Genomic DNA, 15,953 nt, shown 5'->3' on the forward strand with positions numbered 1-15,953 from the left:
ATTTCTACATATTCTTATAGTCTTGGCCTCACTCAAACAACATAATGGGCGCATTGACTACAGTGTCCCACAAGTCAGTTCCACTATCGTAATCGGGAAACTCGAGCCCATGGCGACCGATGGATATGTCCAGGCGACTGTCCTGCCCTTCCTCTCTATATCCAGACTCTAAAACCTTATAACAAAATAATAAACTACTCCTGGCTGCATCCATGATGCTCTTATCAATAGGCTTTTCCTCTGAAACTGATTTTATATGTGCTAGGGAACAGGAAAACAACACCAAGGGTTCCACAGCTGTGTCACCAGCTCGAAGACAGCTTCGTGCGGTATCAATAGCGCATTGGATAGTTTGGGTCAATTCGCTGCGTGAGAGACTGCTGATAAGTGGAAATGGACTCTCCGTAATGTTGTTGATAACGTCAGCACAGACATGAGCTGTTGCTTCCCACAAGAAGCTGATGATGATGCTGGACCCAGAAATAATGAGTAAAGAAAAGTCATCCTCTGGCATGGCATGGCTATTCTTCTGGCTTGATAACAAATATTTGAGTAGAAAAAGAGACGTCTCGGTTGCGGCTTTATGAGAAAAATAAAACAAGGGATCAAATTTCGCTTTGGAGGCAAAATTTCCATGAAGAGCCAAGAGGCAACGCCGAATAAGACTGCTGTGTAGCTTCTTCTGAAAGTCAGACGGCACTGCGCTACCTGGCGCGGCTCTTGTCGTAAAGAGTTGAAGGTCCTTCTCCTGGGACCGGCAGAGAGCCTCAAGATCAGCACTAAGCTTCAATGCCTCATGATAACTCAGTTCTGGCAGTAAGCTACTCAGAAACTGCGCAATACGCATCCTCAAACGCATTGTTTTCATCAAAAAAATGGACATTGTACTCTCAGTGAAGCCGCTCGTTTCAGTTGCAGGCTCTGAATGACCCTCCTCCCGGAGATCGACATCATTGAAGTTTCCGGGTGGCAGACAGTCAAATGCGTCGTTCGAAATCGACATTGGAATACCCGAATCGAGAGATGATTGCAAACAGTTCTCCAACACGGCCGCCCATAGTCGCCTCCTTCTCTCGGCTTCAAGTTGTGATAGGTGAGGGAAATGAATGCTGGGTTCCTTATGCAGCTGTAGTCTCAGCGCCATTCTCAGCGGAAAGTCCACCGAAATCCAGTCCAGCTGTGAAGTTACCAAATCTGTTTTGCGCGCAGTTATTAACAAACAAGATACCTCCAGCATATCCAGGTCTACTCCTCGTACGTCAAAAGCCCTCATCAGCCATGCCTGAGCGTCGTATGTCCATGTTGAAGCCATAGACCGGAGCTGAGGATCGTACGCGTCGCTGTAGCCAATAAAACAAGTCCCAATGGCCAAAACCAGAATCAGCTTGCGCAAAAACACATCCGACACTCCCCAAGGGTTGATCCAGTAAGACTCATATTCTGCTTTGAACGAAGGAATGTGAAGTATGCGAATCGTAGACTCAAACGTACGGAGATAGTTGTGCATGAGTTTGTCACAAGTGCTGCGTCGGGGCAGTTTGATAGGTCCATCTATCAGTGAAGAAAGTCGTGCTCGCTTGGATGAGCGCATAGATTGGATGCCACGTGCATAGTGGTAGCATTTCTCTAGCATACCCCGGACTTCTGCAAATTCTCCAGTTGAATCAGTCATTTGGCCGTTCATGGAGCTGAATAGTCCCAATCGGTCGAGCTTCAAGACGTTAGCAAACTGGATACTTGGTCTAGAATTGTCAACATACGCCGGCAATCGTATGCTCTTTGAAGTGTTTCGCGCAACCCGTCGCAGACGAATCTGCTGGTGGAGATACTGAAATGAAACGCTGACCATCATCTTGTTGAGCGTCTAAAAAGAGAAGGTCAGGGCTACTGAAGTCGGGGTCACTGTTTGTCAATACGTTTGATGGGTTCTGAGTTCCCACGCTGGATGATGACCGGTGTGTATCGACTTGAATAGCGCTCTTTGGCCTTGATTCGTCGCTGAATCCGGAGCTTGGAGAAGTCCTCTGATCCATAGGCAGACTAACGGATCCTGCCAAGTTGGTACCCTGGAATGAGCTGTGAAGCGATTGTTGAGCGGGCGCCGGAGCGGGCTCTGGAGCAGGGCCGCTTTGGGAGAAGGATGGTGGACGATAATAACATGTCAAAGCAGATTGATAACAGGGGCCACAAGGCTTAGCACGGTCACACTTGACCTTCCGTCGGCGACATTCAACGCAACTAAGCCTGTCAGTTGAGTGAACAGAGTGCGCGTGTGTGTTGAAACATTCTTACGCTACAGCAGGCCTCCGGCGTTTGCGTGGGGGGTTTTCAATGTATGGCAGGTTTACCATATTTTCTGCCGGGCAAATGGCGAACAAACGATTAGAAACTCAATCACCAAGATTGCAGATGAGACAAGAAAGTGTTTTATAGGTACTCAAAGACTTTTCAGTATTGGTTACATAAATATGAACTCCTACTAGGTATGCACGTATGCACGACTTATCTCTTGCTTGTTTACACGTGAAATCTCGACACCCCTGAAAAATGATTTCTAAATAATTGCTCTTGTACTGAAGCGCAAGGATAAATAGTCTACGAAGGATCAATATTTACAAGGGTGCGAATATGGCAAACAAGGACTTAAGTAGGAAGGTCATTTGCATTTAGGCTTAGCGACTCGGCTGACATTTAATGTTTTACATGACTTATTAATATCAACTGGAATTTTATAACAAATAGACACTGAAACTAAAGGATTTCATAAGTATTATAGAAATATGACATTTGAGAAGCTTCATATAAACTTTTGAATTAATAAAAACTTACAAACATGTATTGATCTACTACATATGCCAAGTGTTGCGATTGATTAGTTCAACGGCGAATTGTTTAATAGCCGGCTGTCGCACCTTGTACCTTCTGTTTTTGGATTCGTATTACCATTACGCCAGAGCTCTGGCGTAAGCGTATTAAACCACGAGGTTTCCTTCCTAATAGAATGATGAGTGCAGATCAAGTTTTGCTTATATTAACGGCTTCCTCGGCCAATATACCCGGATGATCTTCTTAGAGCTTGTTCTCTCAGGAGTAGCTTGGCGGGGTCCGCTTTCATCATCAAAGACTACTAAGTATGACAGTTGATTATCGCCAAGATCGCCGACTCTTAGGCCAAGACGACATTATTCCCTTTCGGTATTTAAGCTTACAAACTTTTGCCACGAATACAAGCATCAAACGCATCATAGAAGACTGCCTCGAATTGGGAACTCGTAACGGCCAAGCAAGTGGACCTTCTGGAAGAGTCCTTTTCCCTTCGCCCATGTCATATACGATCTGACCACTGACGGCTGCTGCATAGCCTGCAAATATGCAACACACTGACTCTATCGGGATTATCTTGGCGATTGTTAAGGACGGTTGGGAGCTGGGATTGGACTTTAGCTGTAAATCTGTTTTCTCCGCAAACCACTTGTCTCGGCATAAACCCACCATTCTCCGTATTGCCAATATTCCGCCACGACATGCTACTTTCATGCCATGCGTTTTAACACCGTTGAAATTCCATTTGGCTCGAAATTGAGCCAGCCCTCCACTGAACAGTCAGCACGACGATGGAAGGTGGAAATCGCACGCCCGGATCTTGGACGATACACAATATGTCTCTTTTCTGCCTTTGGTCTTCTAGAAGCCCCTGATCTTGGACAGTGCTTTGCTTTAGCCTCAATTAAATGGGGAAGTGGTGGGTTCATAAGCGGCCATCTAGGCCCAGACCGACTTCTTGCGGAAATTTCGCCGACCATCCATCGTATAACGATCTAGCGGGAATCGAGCCATTTTTAAAGATGACAGGACGGGAGGAGATTATAAAGCCGTGTTAAATATCGTGTTGTACTAGATCCCGCTTAGTCTGCGATTGATTCGTTTTCTAGACAGGGATTGTGGAAAATCGCGAAGCAGTTGGGCGATATTTTCGACTCCTTTTAGGTCGAGCCAAGCATAAAACACTGCTTGCACTGTATGCTCCGAACGACTTAATCCTTTTTAAGACTTATATTTATTTTCTAAAGAATTCCTTTTTCATCAATCTGCCGTGTTGGCTTGGTCAATAAAGCTCGTGCCCCGTGCTCCAAATTTTAGGTAAAACTCGATCCGGGGTAGCGGCATATGAGTCTCGTAGGTGTATTTTTACAAATAACAGAACACAATTGTCAAAGACGTCATAACTCAATGAACCCTTAATAAGGGCTATAGTCTACGTAAGGTTACTGAATCGTATCGCAGTGCTTACGAGCTTTTCTTACGAACTTTTGCAATAGGATCTCAAAGACTCCACCCACAATCGCCCGGCGTAAGACATCTAGCGCTTCTGGGCAGTACAAGTCAGAGCTCTATAACCGCGAGACATAAAAAGCAATCCATGGATATTTGGATTCATTTTCACTAGCTATAGCACCTCCGGAATAATTACGTGTTCTTGCATGTAACCAACACCGATGGATCCATGGTCGAGGGCTACCGAAATATACTGTCTCGTAAACCAATAGGAGATAGGGGATACCTAATAGCTATAGAGCTGTGTTTATGAGTTAGGTTGGCATAAAGCTGTATCTAAACGTTTTCCCTGAGAATCTACCATCGTAGACAGCTAGGAAAGCTTCAAGTCTGCCTTGGTGATATCCGCCGCCTTTTTAGCCACGGCATATACCAAGCTTTGAATGCTGCCCTGGACGTGCAGTAGGAGATTATTGGCGTCGATAACCCTTGGACTCTCCAATCCAGTTCCCTTTGACCGAGATTCCATCTTACCTCGGCATCTTAGAACATGTTCTGATCGGATGTCACTGTGCCCCTGGGATCTCCTTCACTAGCTCTCTGTAGTCCTCCTTGATGAAGTTTTTATGACCCAGTTTAACTCCACCATCCTTAAGCTTCAAAGCAAAAGGATCAGCGTTGACGATCTTTTTCGTATTTCTAAAGCCGCTCGCTAAGACTTCAAGGGCTATGGGGTGTGATTGTCACCTCGGCACCGAAGATTGATGGCGGGATGCTCGGCCACACCCTGGATATTAATGTGGATAGATCCAGGAGAGACGGGATGTTGCAAATTCAGCACAGCTCTCACGTAATTACACGAATCAAGATGCATATATGTGTCAACACGCTTTGAGGTACCTGTAAGTTGCCCTTTTTAAAGGATAGATGACTGTTAGGGTATCATGATTCGAGTTAAGTAGCGTATAACGCAACATTTTCTTCTGATATTTTACGCTTGGAGGCACTTGGACTGAGCTCAGAAGCTTATATTGCCCATCTGTATAATAACTAATCTAAAACGTGATCGGAAACTTATTATACTGGCATGCTCGTATCTTGGCATCCAGAGATGATCCATCCACCCTCCTTCCTGACCAGCGTGAAAATGTTCACGCCCTTGTTGACCGTCTGGCCGTTTATGTCGATCACAAATGGCGTCCACGCAAAGGCAAAGTCTCCACAGATACGAGTCTCGACATCAAACAGGAGTTCGCGAATCTCTGATGGGGACTTGTCAATGATTCCTTTCAGTCTCTCTAGCAGTTCAGCCCATGTCGAAGTGAACAGCATGTTGTCTTTTCTTCTAGAGTTTGTGATACCACTACCCGTCACAAAAACGGACGGTATTTTGTCCCAGTTGCCCTCTGTCATATTATCTAACAAGTAATCGATTGGTTTCATAACCTCGGGGCTGACCGTTTGCAGGACAGGAGATCGCTCCGGGCCCTCAGGAAGCTGGGTATCCGCAACTCCAGAAATCTTCCAACCATCTGCAGTCTTATGCAGCCCAAAGACGTTGATTCCACGAGTGATCTCTTTGTTGTCGAAGGATATTTGATAGCCGGCCCAGACAGCCGCGAGATCCTCGTGAATCCAGACCTCTGGACCTGGTTCCGCAAGTCGTTCTTCAAATTTATTCGAAAGGTCGCCAAAGGTTTTGGTCACTTTCTCTTCAATTCTAGGAACAAGATCTCTGAAGCGACCGACCCAAAATTCGTCTGGGTGAGATAGAACGCACCACCCGTCTGGCAAAACATGTTCAAGAGCTTCACTGAAGGGAGGTTGCCTCAATGAGATTGAGTTTAAGAACTTCTGCACTGTGGCCAGTACTGCTTCCTTTTCGTCGGCCATCTCGTGAGTGGCGTTACAGGCTTGATAGATGAGCTCCTAGTCGATTCAAAAGAAAAGCCAGAGACAACGTCTTGGATTCAAACAAATGTCAGTCCAAATTTTAATCGTGCAGGATATACGGAGTAGAGAGCGAAGCAATGAACGTAAGCAAGATTAAACCCGCATCATCCGACTATGTCACCAGGTGACTTTAGCGCAGTGACAACGCGGCTATAGCCTCCCATAGATACCACACGGAATCCTAGAAACAATGTATGGGTATAAATCTACAGGGGCATCCGAATTCTATGACCATAGTACGGAGTCCAAGCTGCAGTGATATTATAGCGTCCAGCCTATTAGCAACACCACTAGAGCATACCGCACACAAAGACATCGCAACTTGAGCCCGTGAACTTTGCATATCCCTTTCATGTCCTCGTACCGACAGTGGGGTGTAATGCCTAGGGCTTATTGCGCTAGTAACCGCTCAAATCCTCAACCCACTCTTCACTCCACTGACTTACTGGAACCAAATCACTAGATTGTTGATCCGTCGTAAGCAGACAGGTTGTCAGCAAGCACAAGATATGCCGCATAGACATGACATGTATCAACATGCACCTCGAGAGTCTAAGCTGTGTTAGTTATGGCTAGAAGGAGTTTTGGCGAATTCTGATTCAGGTATCCGGTCAAGTGCCGAGCCATACGTTAGTTGGACATGATTTACATAATTGTATATACTTGCTGCGCTAAACCAAATGGCCTGTGGAACAAACGTCTTTGCTTAAGCAAGAGCAATAGACAGAAGCCCATCTACCTGCTTCTTGCGCCCTGGAGAGCAACTCTCTATGACTAGATATTGCTTCTTGAAACCAGCATATTAACTGCACAGGAATCCGTAGCCCAATACCCCAATTCTACGCTTCAATTTTAGAGTGACGAACATTCCCAACCCAAGACGCTTTCATACTTCTATCGACTCACGAGGTCCTACCACAACTCTGTGTACTATTGTCAACTCCCCATACAGTAATACCCATGTACATTAGTTCAATCTGGGAACAGAATTTACTTCTCAAGATTATCCCACATATTAACATAGGTACCGTATCACTAAAAACTGGTTCGAAGACCATCCGGCCCGCTCTTATCGCCAGCATCTAAAAACCCAGCAAAACGTCCAGCAGGATCATATTTCTTTCGCAGAGCCATGACCTTTTCACCCTTTCCTTCGCTCCAATGCTTCGTCTCGCGCCTCTGGAAGTCAAAATCTGATACCAAGGAACCAACACTGTGCGGCTTGAAGCTATTGATGGTTTTGTCTACCCACTGAATGTGCGCTTCATCGTCTTCAGCATTCGGCCAACCGCAGTAAAGAGAGACGTAGTGTTTAGTCTGCAGAGAGAAGGCAGGGTCACCTTTAACTGGTCGCTGCGAACTCGTGATGGGCTGGTAGAGTATTGTGGTTGTTTTCCCTGGAATAGTGCGTCCTGGCTCAGCGAGCAATGCGCCCACGTCGGCATCGTTCGAGAGCCAAACAGAGTCTACACAGTACCTGTAATTATCAGGGAGCGTGCTAGTTTGGAAAGCATATTCCGCCTTGAAAGTGGTCGGGACGGCAATCCCCTCAGTCAGAGCTCCGGCGGGCTGGTCAGCCTTTAGCGACTGCAAAGCCTGCTTGGCCTCCTCAACACTTCCCTTGAGACTGATGAAAAGTGCAGCTATGACCGGTGCCGGGCTCTCAGGAGGGTAGAGGACAAAGCTCGCGAGCTCAGTATCAGTGTCAAACTCGTCGCAGACCTTGAGCAATAGTCAGAGAGTAGCAGCTTTAGTACCAATGATATTCATTTGAGAATTGACGCTTACCTTTGTAACCCAGTTCATAACGGTCGGTATCTCGGTGACAGGCCATGCAAGCAGAGTGCGATATACGGCGGTAAACGGTCTAGTTTGTAAAGAAAAGCTCGTGATGATGCCCGGAAATCCTGTCAACAAAGCTTAGCAACAAATAACAGATGGTGAGGTGATATGGATACCTGGACCACCGCCGCGTGCAAGCCAGAAGAGTTCTTCGTTTTCGACAGCGCTACAGTGAATTTCATTGCCATCTTCTGTCACGACATCAATCGCCACCATCTGTTCGATGCTATGTCCCCAATTCTAGCTGCAGATGAGATAGGGAGGTCGTAATGGGCGCTTCGGGTATCTATTAGATCCCTTACCTTTGCATTCCACCCTTGGCCGCCCTATCATCGCCATGTTAGCTCTGCCAGCGTCATACTTTATATCGATCATGCGCATGAATTGCTTACTCCTAGCAGAAACCCTCCCATGGCTACATCTCCACAATGTCCAGTGGAGAAGAATCGGCCTCGAGCATTAAGAAATTCCATCAACTCCGCGCTCGTCGTGCTCGGTGAGCATGATACAATCTTGCTCTTCTCGTCATATTCGATGAAGCTGAAGTCACCTAGATCAACAAGGATAGCATCGTCGCGCACGCTCCACACTGCCCAGCTGTGACCGCCGCTGCGGACAGACACTCTACATTTTTCCTGATTTGCGAGCTGAACTGCAGCCTTGACGTGCTCAACACTTGAGGCATTGACAACCGCACGAGGAATTCGGGAACTCTCTCGCCGATGGTTGAATACTCGACGCCAGACAGCGTCGTTAAAAGTCTTTGGTTCAGTTGTTTCCCTGCGTAAGATGGGAAGTGGAGAAGTCGCCATGGCGTGTAAAAGAGCTATCTAGCCCTGAGTTCAAGTTGGTCTTTTTTCGCGTATATATTTGGTCCCTTTTGGGAGATAAAGGGCTAGATATGCATGGAATTAGACTTGATCTTATATTGTCTGGACAGCGACGTCATGCTGATGTTGGCAGAACTTAGCAATACCTTCAATGTGCCTAGCTAAACGTACGCCAACGTTTAATGTGAGAGGGAAAGTTTACTGGTGTCGGACGTGCGGGCCTAAGCATCAAAATCTTTGGCTGAGTGATTATAGTCTATAATTACAGTCCAGTGAGGGATCGCACACAAACTGACTGGCGTTTTTAGCTTATGAGTGCCAAGTCCAGATGCTTTGGTTGGTCTCTAAAAGTAGAATTGATGGGTGCTGAACTGACGTGGTATTATGATTGCTCAGCAGCTTCTACTTCCACCATGTCTCGAAGGATGTCATGCAATCCACTTCGAATGTTGGATCAATGCTACACTGCTGCATGTTCAGAAGGAGCAGGCAGCCACTCTCAAGGTGACTCAAGTGGAGGCTACCCCAGAATCTGCATGGAATGCCCAACCACTAATAAGGCTCTCAGGGCATGAAACTTTCCGTTTTTGGCTCACAGGCTCCGGGCGGAGACAACTAGCCGGCGCATTAAGTATCAAGATGCCCTGGTGTTGGATCCTCACAAGAAGGTAGAGCGTCAGTCCAAGATGCCCTGTTCAAAGACGGTATATATCATATTTGTAGCCCGTTTTCTTACATTACAGTCGTTTGACAATTCCGGAGCTCTGGAATCCGCCAAGCGTCAATATGCAAACACGGAGCTAGTTTTACCTGGTTGCATTGTGATTAGGTTTGTAACTAGCAGCGAAGCTACCTCTGCACACCTAAAATGCCTGCTTAGGCGGACAAAGTTGAGTACGAGTAGTCTCTTTCTTAAGACAACAACGACAGACGGACCATCAAAATGAGAAGCTTGAGACTAAGATCACAGCAACGTGTAAGACCAAAAATAGTATTTTGCAGATCGGTCATTGCGAGTAGGTAAGGTGATGATAGAATCAGATTTGCTTATTTCTTTTCAGAGCCTTGTGTTTATTAGAACTATTTTTTATTCCAGATGCAACTACGTAAACTACTCAATTTTCTTTGTGCCAGTGTTACTATACAGATAAGTACCCAGTAGTAACCGGAGATGCCCACCTCAGGTCATACCGCAGAGCTTCATTCTCCAAACCGGATTTAATGGCACAGCGCCAAGCTTTAATACCGTATCAATGACAATCATCAGTGTACGGGTAGTGAAACTTAGTCCCTCTAATGTAACATTCAGCGAGAAGGATCAAGTCCCCGCAATGCCACCAGGAATAAAGAAAAGGAGCGCTCCTAGCATCGGGGTTTATGGACTTAAGTGAGTTAAGGCTTAATCTGCAGGAATACTGCATTCAACTCCATGATGTACATTTCTTATTTAGACGAGTTTCATCCACACCTCTACATCTGTCATATTTTTTCCCTTACATATTTCACCAGCACAGTTCAACTCGTCTTTTGAGCCGAAAACTATCTCCAGTAACAACCAAAACGTCCACTCATCCAACTTCCACCATGACCACAGAACACGATGCCGCTATTCTCCCTCAGCCGGGTGGTCCCTTGTCTGTGGGCAAGCGTCGCACGCCTGAGCCAGGACTAAATGATGTGCTTATTGAAGTCAAGGCCGTCGCCTTGAACCCCTGCGATTATTACCAACGAGACCATGGCATGCCTCCAGTTCCGATCTATCCTGCCGTCCTCGGATCCGATATAGCTGGTGTTGTCGTCAAGCTGGGCTCAAATGTCACTACGGTCCCTGGACCCGGAAGCCGAGTCCTTGCGTTTGCCTCGTCTTTTTATCAGAACGGCTCCCCCGACCACGGAGCTTTCCAGAAGTTCACTTTGGCACAATCTGAATTGGTCACCCCCCTTCCAGACGATCTCTCATTTGAGGAAGGCGCCGTCTTCCCCATGGGCGTTTTGACTGCCTTGACGGCCTGGACCTCGATTGGCATTCCGCTCGACACCAGATACACACCTGCAGACAAACAAGCTGTCCTGATCTGGGGTGCATCCAGCAGTGTCGGTACGTTTGCCGTCCAATCAGCCAAGGCCCTCGGCTTTACCGTCTACGCCACGGCAAGTCCCAGCCACCACGATCTTGTCAAGAAGCTCGGGGCGCATGCGGTCTTTGACTACAAGGCCAGTGATGTCGTCTCTCGAATCATCGACACCGTAAAGAAGGATGGGGTACACCTACACACGGCTCATTGCGTAGTGGTTGGAGCTCTGCAGCCCACATTGGACATCCTCAAAGAGACCAAAGGCGATGCCCCTGCCAAGGTAGCACATTCGCCCGTTCTCCCCGAAGGTCACCCGACCCTTGACAACACGCAGATCACTTTCAACTTTCCATCCATGGACGAGGTTATAAGGAGCAAGCACTTCTATGAGGTGTTCCATGGGTGGCTGAACTCTGGTCTCAAATCTGGAGAAATTGTCCCCAGCCCCAATATCCAGATTGAGGGTGGTGGTCTGGGCGGAGTGCATGCAGCACTGGACAAACTCAAGCGTGGAGTCAGTGGCACAAAGATTGTCGTACCAATCTAGTAGGACGTTTCTTGCCAATGTCTTTGTTCGGGATCGATTATCTTATGGATGCGAAATGTCATGCCACTAGATGAGCTCCGTCTGTCATTAGTCTTGGATAGTCAGCTAGAACAAGATAGAGTCAATAAGATGAGACTTCAACAACAGCAACGATATATCTCATTCCAGGATGTTTACGTCGTCAAGTCATCGAGCTCAACCACTTAAATGTTTTGACATCTCTTCCCATTACGGGTTATGTAGGTTACTGTGATGGACCTGGATGGCCGTCATTGGCGCCTTACCTTGCAATAGCTCATATTAACGAGCCCATTGGAAGACCAGGCAAGTTCATATCATAATCCGTAAAGCCGATGAAACATTATTTGCCGTCTAATGCTCCAGAGCTCAAATATTCGAGCAATTCGATTCGCTCATCAACTGGGAGAATGATCTCGCTGTATAAGACTAAACCAGTTTAGGAAAGTTTAGCGCACCTCCGCCAGAACAGGATCGCATACCGAATTAGGAAAGTGAAGCATCTTCGGCTTCTTCTGGTCAGTCTAATTGTATGGAACGGTAGGCATCACTGGGTATATAAACACTTGCGATATACTCAATCGAAACAGATGGCTCTACAACTTTTGTTCATCAAGAAGCTGTCTCACAGAAGACACCATGCTTGTCTATTTGCTCTCAGTAGCTGTGCTGCTGCTCATTCTCGAACCTCTATTTACGTATTATTGGGACTCTAAAAAGCTTCGCCGTTTCCCCAATGCTAGTTTCTTATCTGGAATATCCGATGTGGGCTACATCCTTCAGAGATACCGTGGGTTTCGCTCAAAGGAGATTCACGAAAGTCACCTGCAACATCTAGTTGTCCGTGTTGGCCCCAATTCTCTTTCATTCTCCACGCCTGATGCCATCAGAGCTATTTACGGACACAGCACCCCATGTCTCAAAGGAGGCACCTATGTAACAGCAGCTGGTACACATCCAAGCCTGCTCGACGTCGTGGATAAGCAAGAACATGCTCGTAAGCGCAGGATCTTATCGCATGCCTTTGCTACCCGGAATCTTGAACAGTGGGAGTTCAAAGTCACAGACAAAGTTCAGAAGCTTGTCGCACAGTTTGATCTCCTGTGCCATGACAAACAAGAAGCGATTGTTGACTTTCGAATGTGGAGCAATCTCTTCACGATTGAGGCTATTGCGGACATTGCACTCAGCCATCATCTTGGTTGTCTTACTCAAGGGAGCGACCTTGTCACAATAACCACTAAAGATGGTGAGAAAGCGGTGAATTATATCGACTGCCTTCACTCCGGAAGACGGGCAACCTCAATGTTGATCTGGTCAACGAAATGGTTTTCGTCTTTACGATTCGTCTCAAAAAGGCTTCCAGGTTTCTTCCAGACCCAGTGGCACAAAGGCCAAGGCTTTGATGAGATGGTACGGTATCTCGTTCAACAGCGTCTTCGACGACACGAAAACGGAGAGCAATTGGAAGATTTTGTGGGATGTCTCTTTCAAGATAAGCATGGAGACGCTCGAAACCTGGAGATTGCCGAGATTGAAGCCGAGGTGGCGACATTGTGTAAGTCATATCCTAATGATGGTATTGGAAATTCTTCTGTTTCGCTAATTCATTACTAGTGGATGCAGGATCCGATACAACTGCGATTTCTCTAACTCACGCTATGTATTTCTTAATGAAGACTCCAGCAGCATTGTCTCGACTACGCGACGAATTGCGGGTTGCATTGGATGGTAGCCAAGAAATCGCCAAATATGCTACCGTGAAGAATCTACCGTATTTATATGCTTGCATCAATGAGTCGCTGAGGCTGTTGCCGCCAGTTGCGTTCGGCTTGAACCGCATGACGCCGCCTGAAGGGCTCATGATTGACGGCACCTGGATCCCCGGAAACACTCTTGTGGGCGTCCCAGCATACACGGCGATAGAAGTCCTCTATTCTCGAACAGCGAGCAATATCAGCCGGAAAGATGGTTGGAAGATGGCATCAAGGAGACACAGGGGACATTTATCCCTTTTAGTACGGGGGCCAGAGGTTGTATCGGCCGAAACATTAGCTACATTGAGCAAACGGTGCTTTTGGCGACTCTTGTTCAGCGCTATGATCTCAGTCTGGTGGATCCTGAGGGGAATTTGGATCACGAGGAAGCATTCAATCTTTGGCCTGGGCCACTGCCATTGAAGATCAGACGTAGAGAGAATTGTTGAAGATGCCTTAGTGCCACAAAAACTAGTTCAATACACATTTCGAATATGATGGCCAGTAAAATAATTGTAACTATACATTATGCGATATCTGTGATTCAAGCTCCCTCTGTAACTCCATGACACGAGTTCGAGTGTGGAATCCTAATTCTTTCTCAATCTTGTCCAGAAGTGCCCAGATCTTTACCTTCAAAGATAATGATGGAGCATATTTCGCAGCTTTTTCATCGGTTAGCCATACTCTTTCGTTCGCCAGGAATTTTTGCTTACCATAGTACAGCGGGTTGACTGCAACGACTAATACGCCATCTCGCACACCTGGCGAGAAGCAGATTGACGCAATGCCCCGAGAGTGGTGATGCAACTGCTCTATACAACTTTCGTGCTCATGTCGGTCTTCCAATAAATTTGGATCTTGAGGTTGGATAGACTCTTCCAGTAGCAAAATCTGTGCCATGTGAAAATAAAGCAAGCCCGCCGCTTCAAAAGCCAATGTCAGCAGGGAGAATGCGATCTCAAAAAGGTTGAAGCTAACCTGCAGACTGAACGCAAAACCACAGTTGGGAAAGGCCATCTTCAGATACTTCGCCAGATGATAGCCCGCGTGATGTTGATGGAAGGCCGTCCCACCACTTGTCTATCTCTGTGCCGATTTCTCGAAGATTCTCGTGACAAGCCTTTGGAATTGTGCTGTCGGGCGGCGCAAAACGCAGCTCAATGACTTTTGCAAGTAACCAAAGGATCTGATTACCAATAGCGTCTTCTTCCAAATTGCTCCCAGTCATGGCATCTGGCCATTCGCTAGCTGCAACCAGTGTAGGGCAATAGTTGATGAGAGCCATTGCAACGTCATGTCGTGCATAGATCCAGAAACTCGCTTTGTCAAGATCCGTAGTGATGGAAGACAAGTGAGACCGAAGAAGAGAACTTACGCCCTCAAGATGCTTTCTGTAGTCTGGGCCTGGGATCGCCAGCAGCTCATAGCTGCAGAGAAGAATGGTTGCGACAAAAACCTCATCATACCTTGCATCAAGCTGGTTCAAGTCATGAATGAGTAATCTCAAACTCTGTCCATAAAAGCGGCCGGCTACCGGCTCCCAGACGGAGTGCTCTGCAACCAGACTCATCTGTTTCGCAGACAAGGCACAGATGGAATACATGAGAAGCGCAGACGAAGCCGCACGCCTAGTGACTTGCCGCCGATAGTTGGACGAGTGATCAAGGACATCCATCCAAGCACCAATACCAGATTGGTATTTGAGGACGAGATCCATGACCTCGTCTGTCATAATCGGTAGTTGTGGTTCGATTGACGGTAGAGCTGCCTCTGGATCTGGCAATTGTGCATATTGTATTTGGCGAAATACATCATACGTAGACTCTGGGGTTGAAGGCAAAATGGGCAATGGTGTGCCTGAATCATTGCTTTGGCGCTGTCTCGTGCCTCTTGGTCTTGTTGACCGTCTATCGTGGACAATGAATTCAGGAGGATTGCATTCTAAGTTTCTGCTGCGACAACGGCCACACACTGGCTTGGACTCGTCACACTTGACGCGGCGATTGCGGCAATTGGTACTAATTTGTGAGTCTATATGTTCATCTGCTATGGATGAGAGCTTACCATCCTGAGTGCAAGTTAGTCAGGTTACTGTGTAATACAGCACAAGTCGATACGCACCTATTCTGCGCCGTTTGGGGGCCATGAGTTCAGCAATGCTTCAGCGTTGTTAACGACGTTACAACGAAACGTTCATTTTTCGGCCAATAGATTCATTCACTCAAGTACAGATTCTGATCAAAGTGGATGGAGATGAAAATTGACAGTTTCTATCCAGACCTTGTTCTATGCTGACAAGTTTGATCCGGGGAATGCGGGGATGATGGTAGGATCTCCTCACTGCAGATTGAAGGCCTAGGCTTAGGTTGGTCTCTCGACGGTGCTCTAGAGTCACCATGTCTGGGGTAGTGTCTAAACGCCACATTGCGGAGGATATATGAGCCGTGGGCAGTTCATTTCATAGGACGGAAGAGTCCATTCGCTGAGACGATGCTAACCAAGGCGGTTATAACAATATAGACTTTCGTGAATCGGGGTATTTCTATTGCAATAGTTGCTTGCTAAACGACAGACTAATGTGTGCGCTTAACATGCCGCTTCGGGTTTCTGACTGAATGAATGGCCGCTAAACTTCCCACATCCAGCCTAGCTG

General features: G+C 46.9%; 6 protein-coding genes across 6 annotated transcripts; 2 read left to right on the forward strand and 4 right to left on the reverse strand.

The window, feature by feature from the left end:
* Positions 1-28: 28 nt before the first annotated feature.
* On the reverse strand, positions 29-2,351 carry M431DRAFT_9620 (hypothetical protein; the record flags this gene model as incomplete). The annotated part of the gene is made up of 3 exons (XM_024924798.1): positions 29-1,711; positions 1,761-2,238; positions 2,293-2,351. The coding sequence occupies 3 exons, from the start codon at positions 2,349-2,351 to the stop codon at positions 29-31; spliced, it is 2,220 nt and encodes a 739-aa protein (XP_024769440.1).
* A 3,001-nt stretch (positions 2,352-5,352) lies between these two features.
* On the reverse strand, positions 5,353-6,168 carry M431DRAFT_9621 (hypothetical protein; the record flags this gene model as incomplete). Its single annotated transcript, XM_024924802.1, has 1 exon — positions 5,353-6,168. The coding sequence occupies one exon, from the start codon at positions 6,166-6,168 to the stop codon at positions 5,353-5,355; it is 816 nt and encodes a 271-aa protein (XP_024769441.1).
* A 1,095-nt stretch (positions 6,169-7,263) lies between these two features.
* Positions 7,264-8,882, reverse strand: M431DRAFT_96873 (hypothetical protein; the record flags this gene model as incomplete). Its single annotated transcript, XM_024924879.1, has 5 exons — positions 7,264-7,950; positions 8,017-8,135; positions 8,187-8,310; positions 8,373-8,396; positions 8,463-8,882. The coding sequence occupies 5 exons, from the start codon at positions 8,880-8,882 to the stop codon at positions 7,264-7,266; spliced, it is 1,374 nt and encodes a 457-aa protein (XP_024769442.1).
* A 1,602-nt stretch (positions 8,883-10,484) lies between these two features.
* Positions 10,485-11,522, forward strand: M431DRAFT_96863 (hypothetical protein; the record flags this gene model as incomplete). Its single annotated transcript, XM_024924877.1, has 1 exon — positions 10,485-11,522. One exon carries the CDS (start codon positions 10,485-10,487, stop codon positions 11,520-11,522), a length of 1,038 nt encoding a protein of 345 aa, XP_024769443.1.
* A 657-nt stretch (positions 11,523-12,179) lies between these two features.
* Positions 12,180-13,746, forward strand: M431DRAFT_542207 (hypothetical protein; the record flags this gene model as incomplete). Its single annotated transcript, XM_024921117.1, has 3 exons — positions 12,180-13,098; positions 13,158-13,468; positions 13,492-13,746. 3 exons carry the CDS (start codon positions 12,180-12,182, stop codon positions 13,744-13,746), a joined length of 1,485 nt encoding a protein of 494 aa, XP_024769444.1.
* A 70-nt stretch (positions 13,747-13,816) lies between these two features.
* On the reverse strand, positions 13,817-15,446 carry M431DRAFT_486316 (hypothetical protein; the record flags this gene model as incomplete). The annotated part of the gene is made up of 4 exons (XM_024916372.1): positions 13,817-14,223; positions 14,279-15,318; positions 15,365-15,368; positions 15,422-15,446. 4 exons carry the CDS (start codon positions 15,444-15,446, stop codon positions 13,817-13,819), a joined length of 1,476 nt encoding a protein of 491 aa, XP_024769445.1.
* Positions 15,447-15,953: the final 507 nt, after the last annotated feature.

This window comes from Trichoderma harzianum (assembly GCF_003025095.1).
Source record: "Trichoderma harzianum CBS 226.95 unplaced genomic scaffold M431scaffold_16, whole genome shotgun sequence".
Taxonomy (NCBI): Eukaryota; Fungi; Ascomycota; class Sordariomycetes; order Hypocreales; family Hypocreaceae; genus Trichoderma; species Trichoderma harzianum.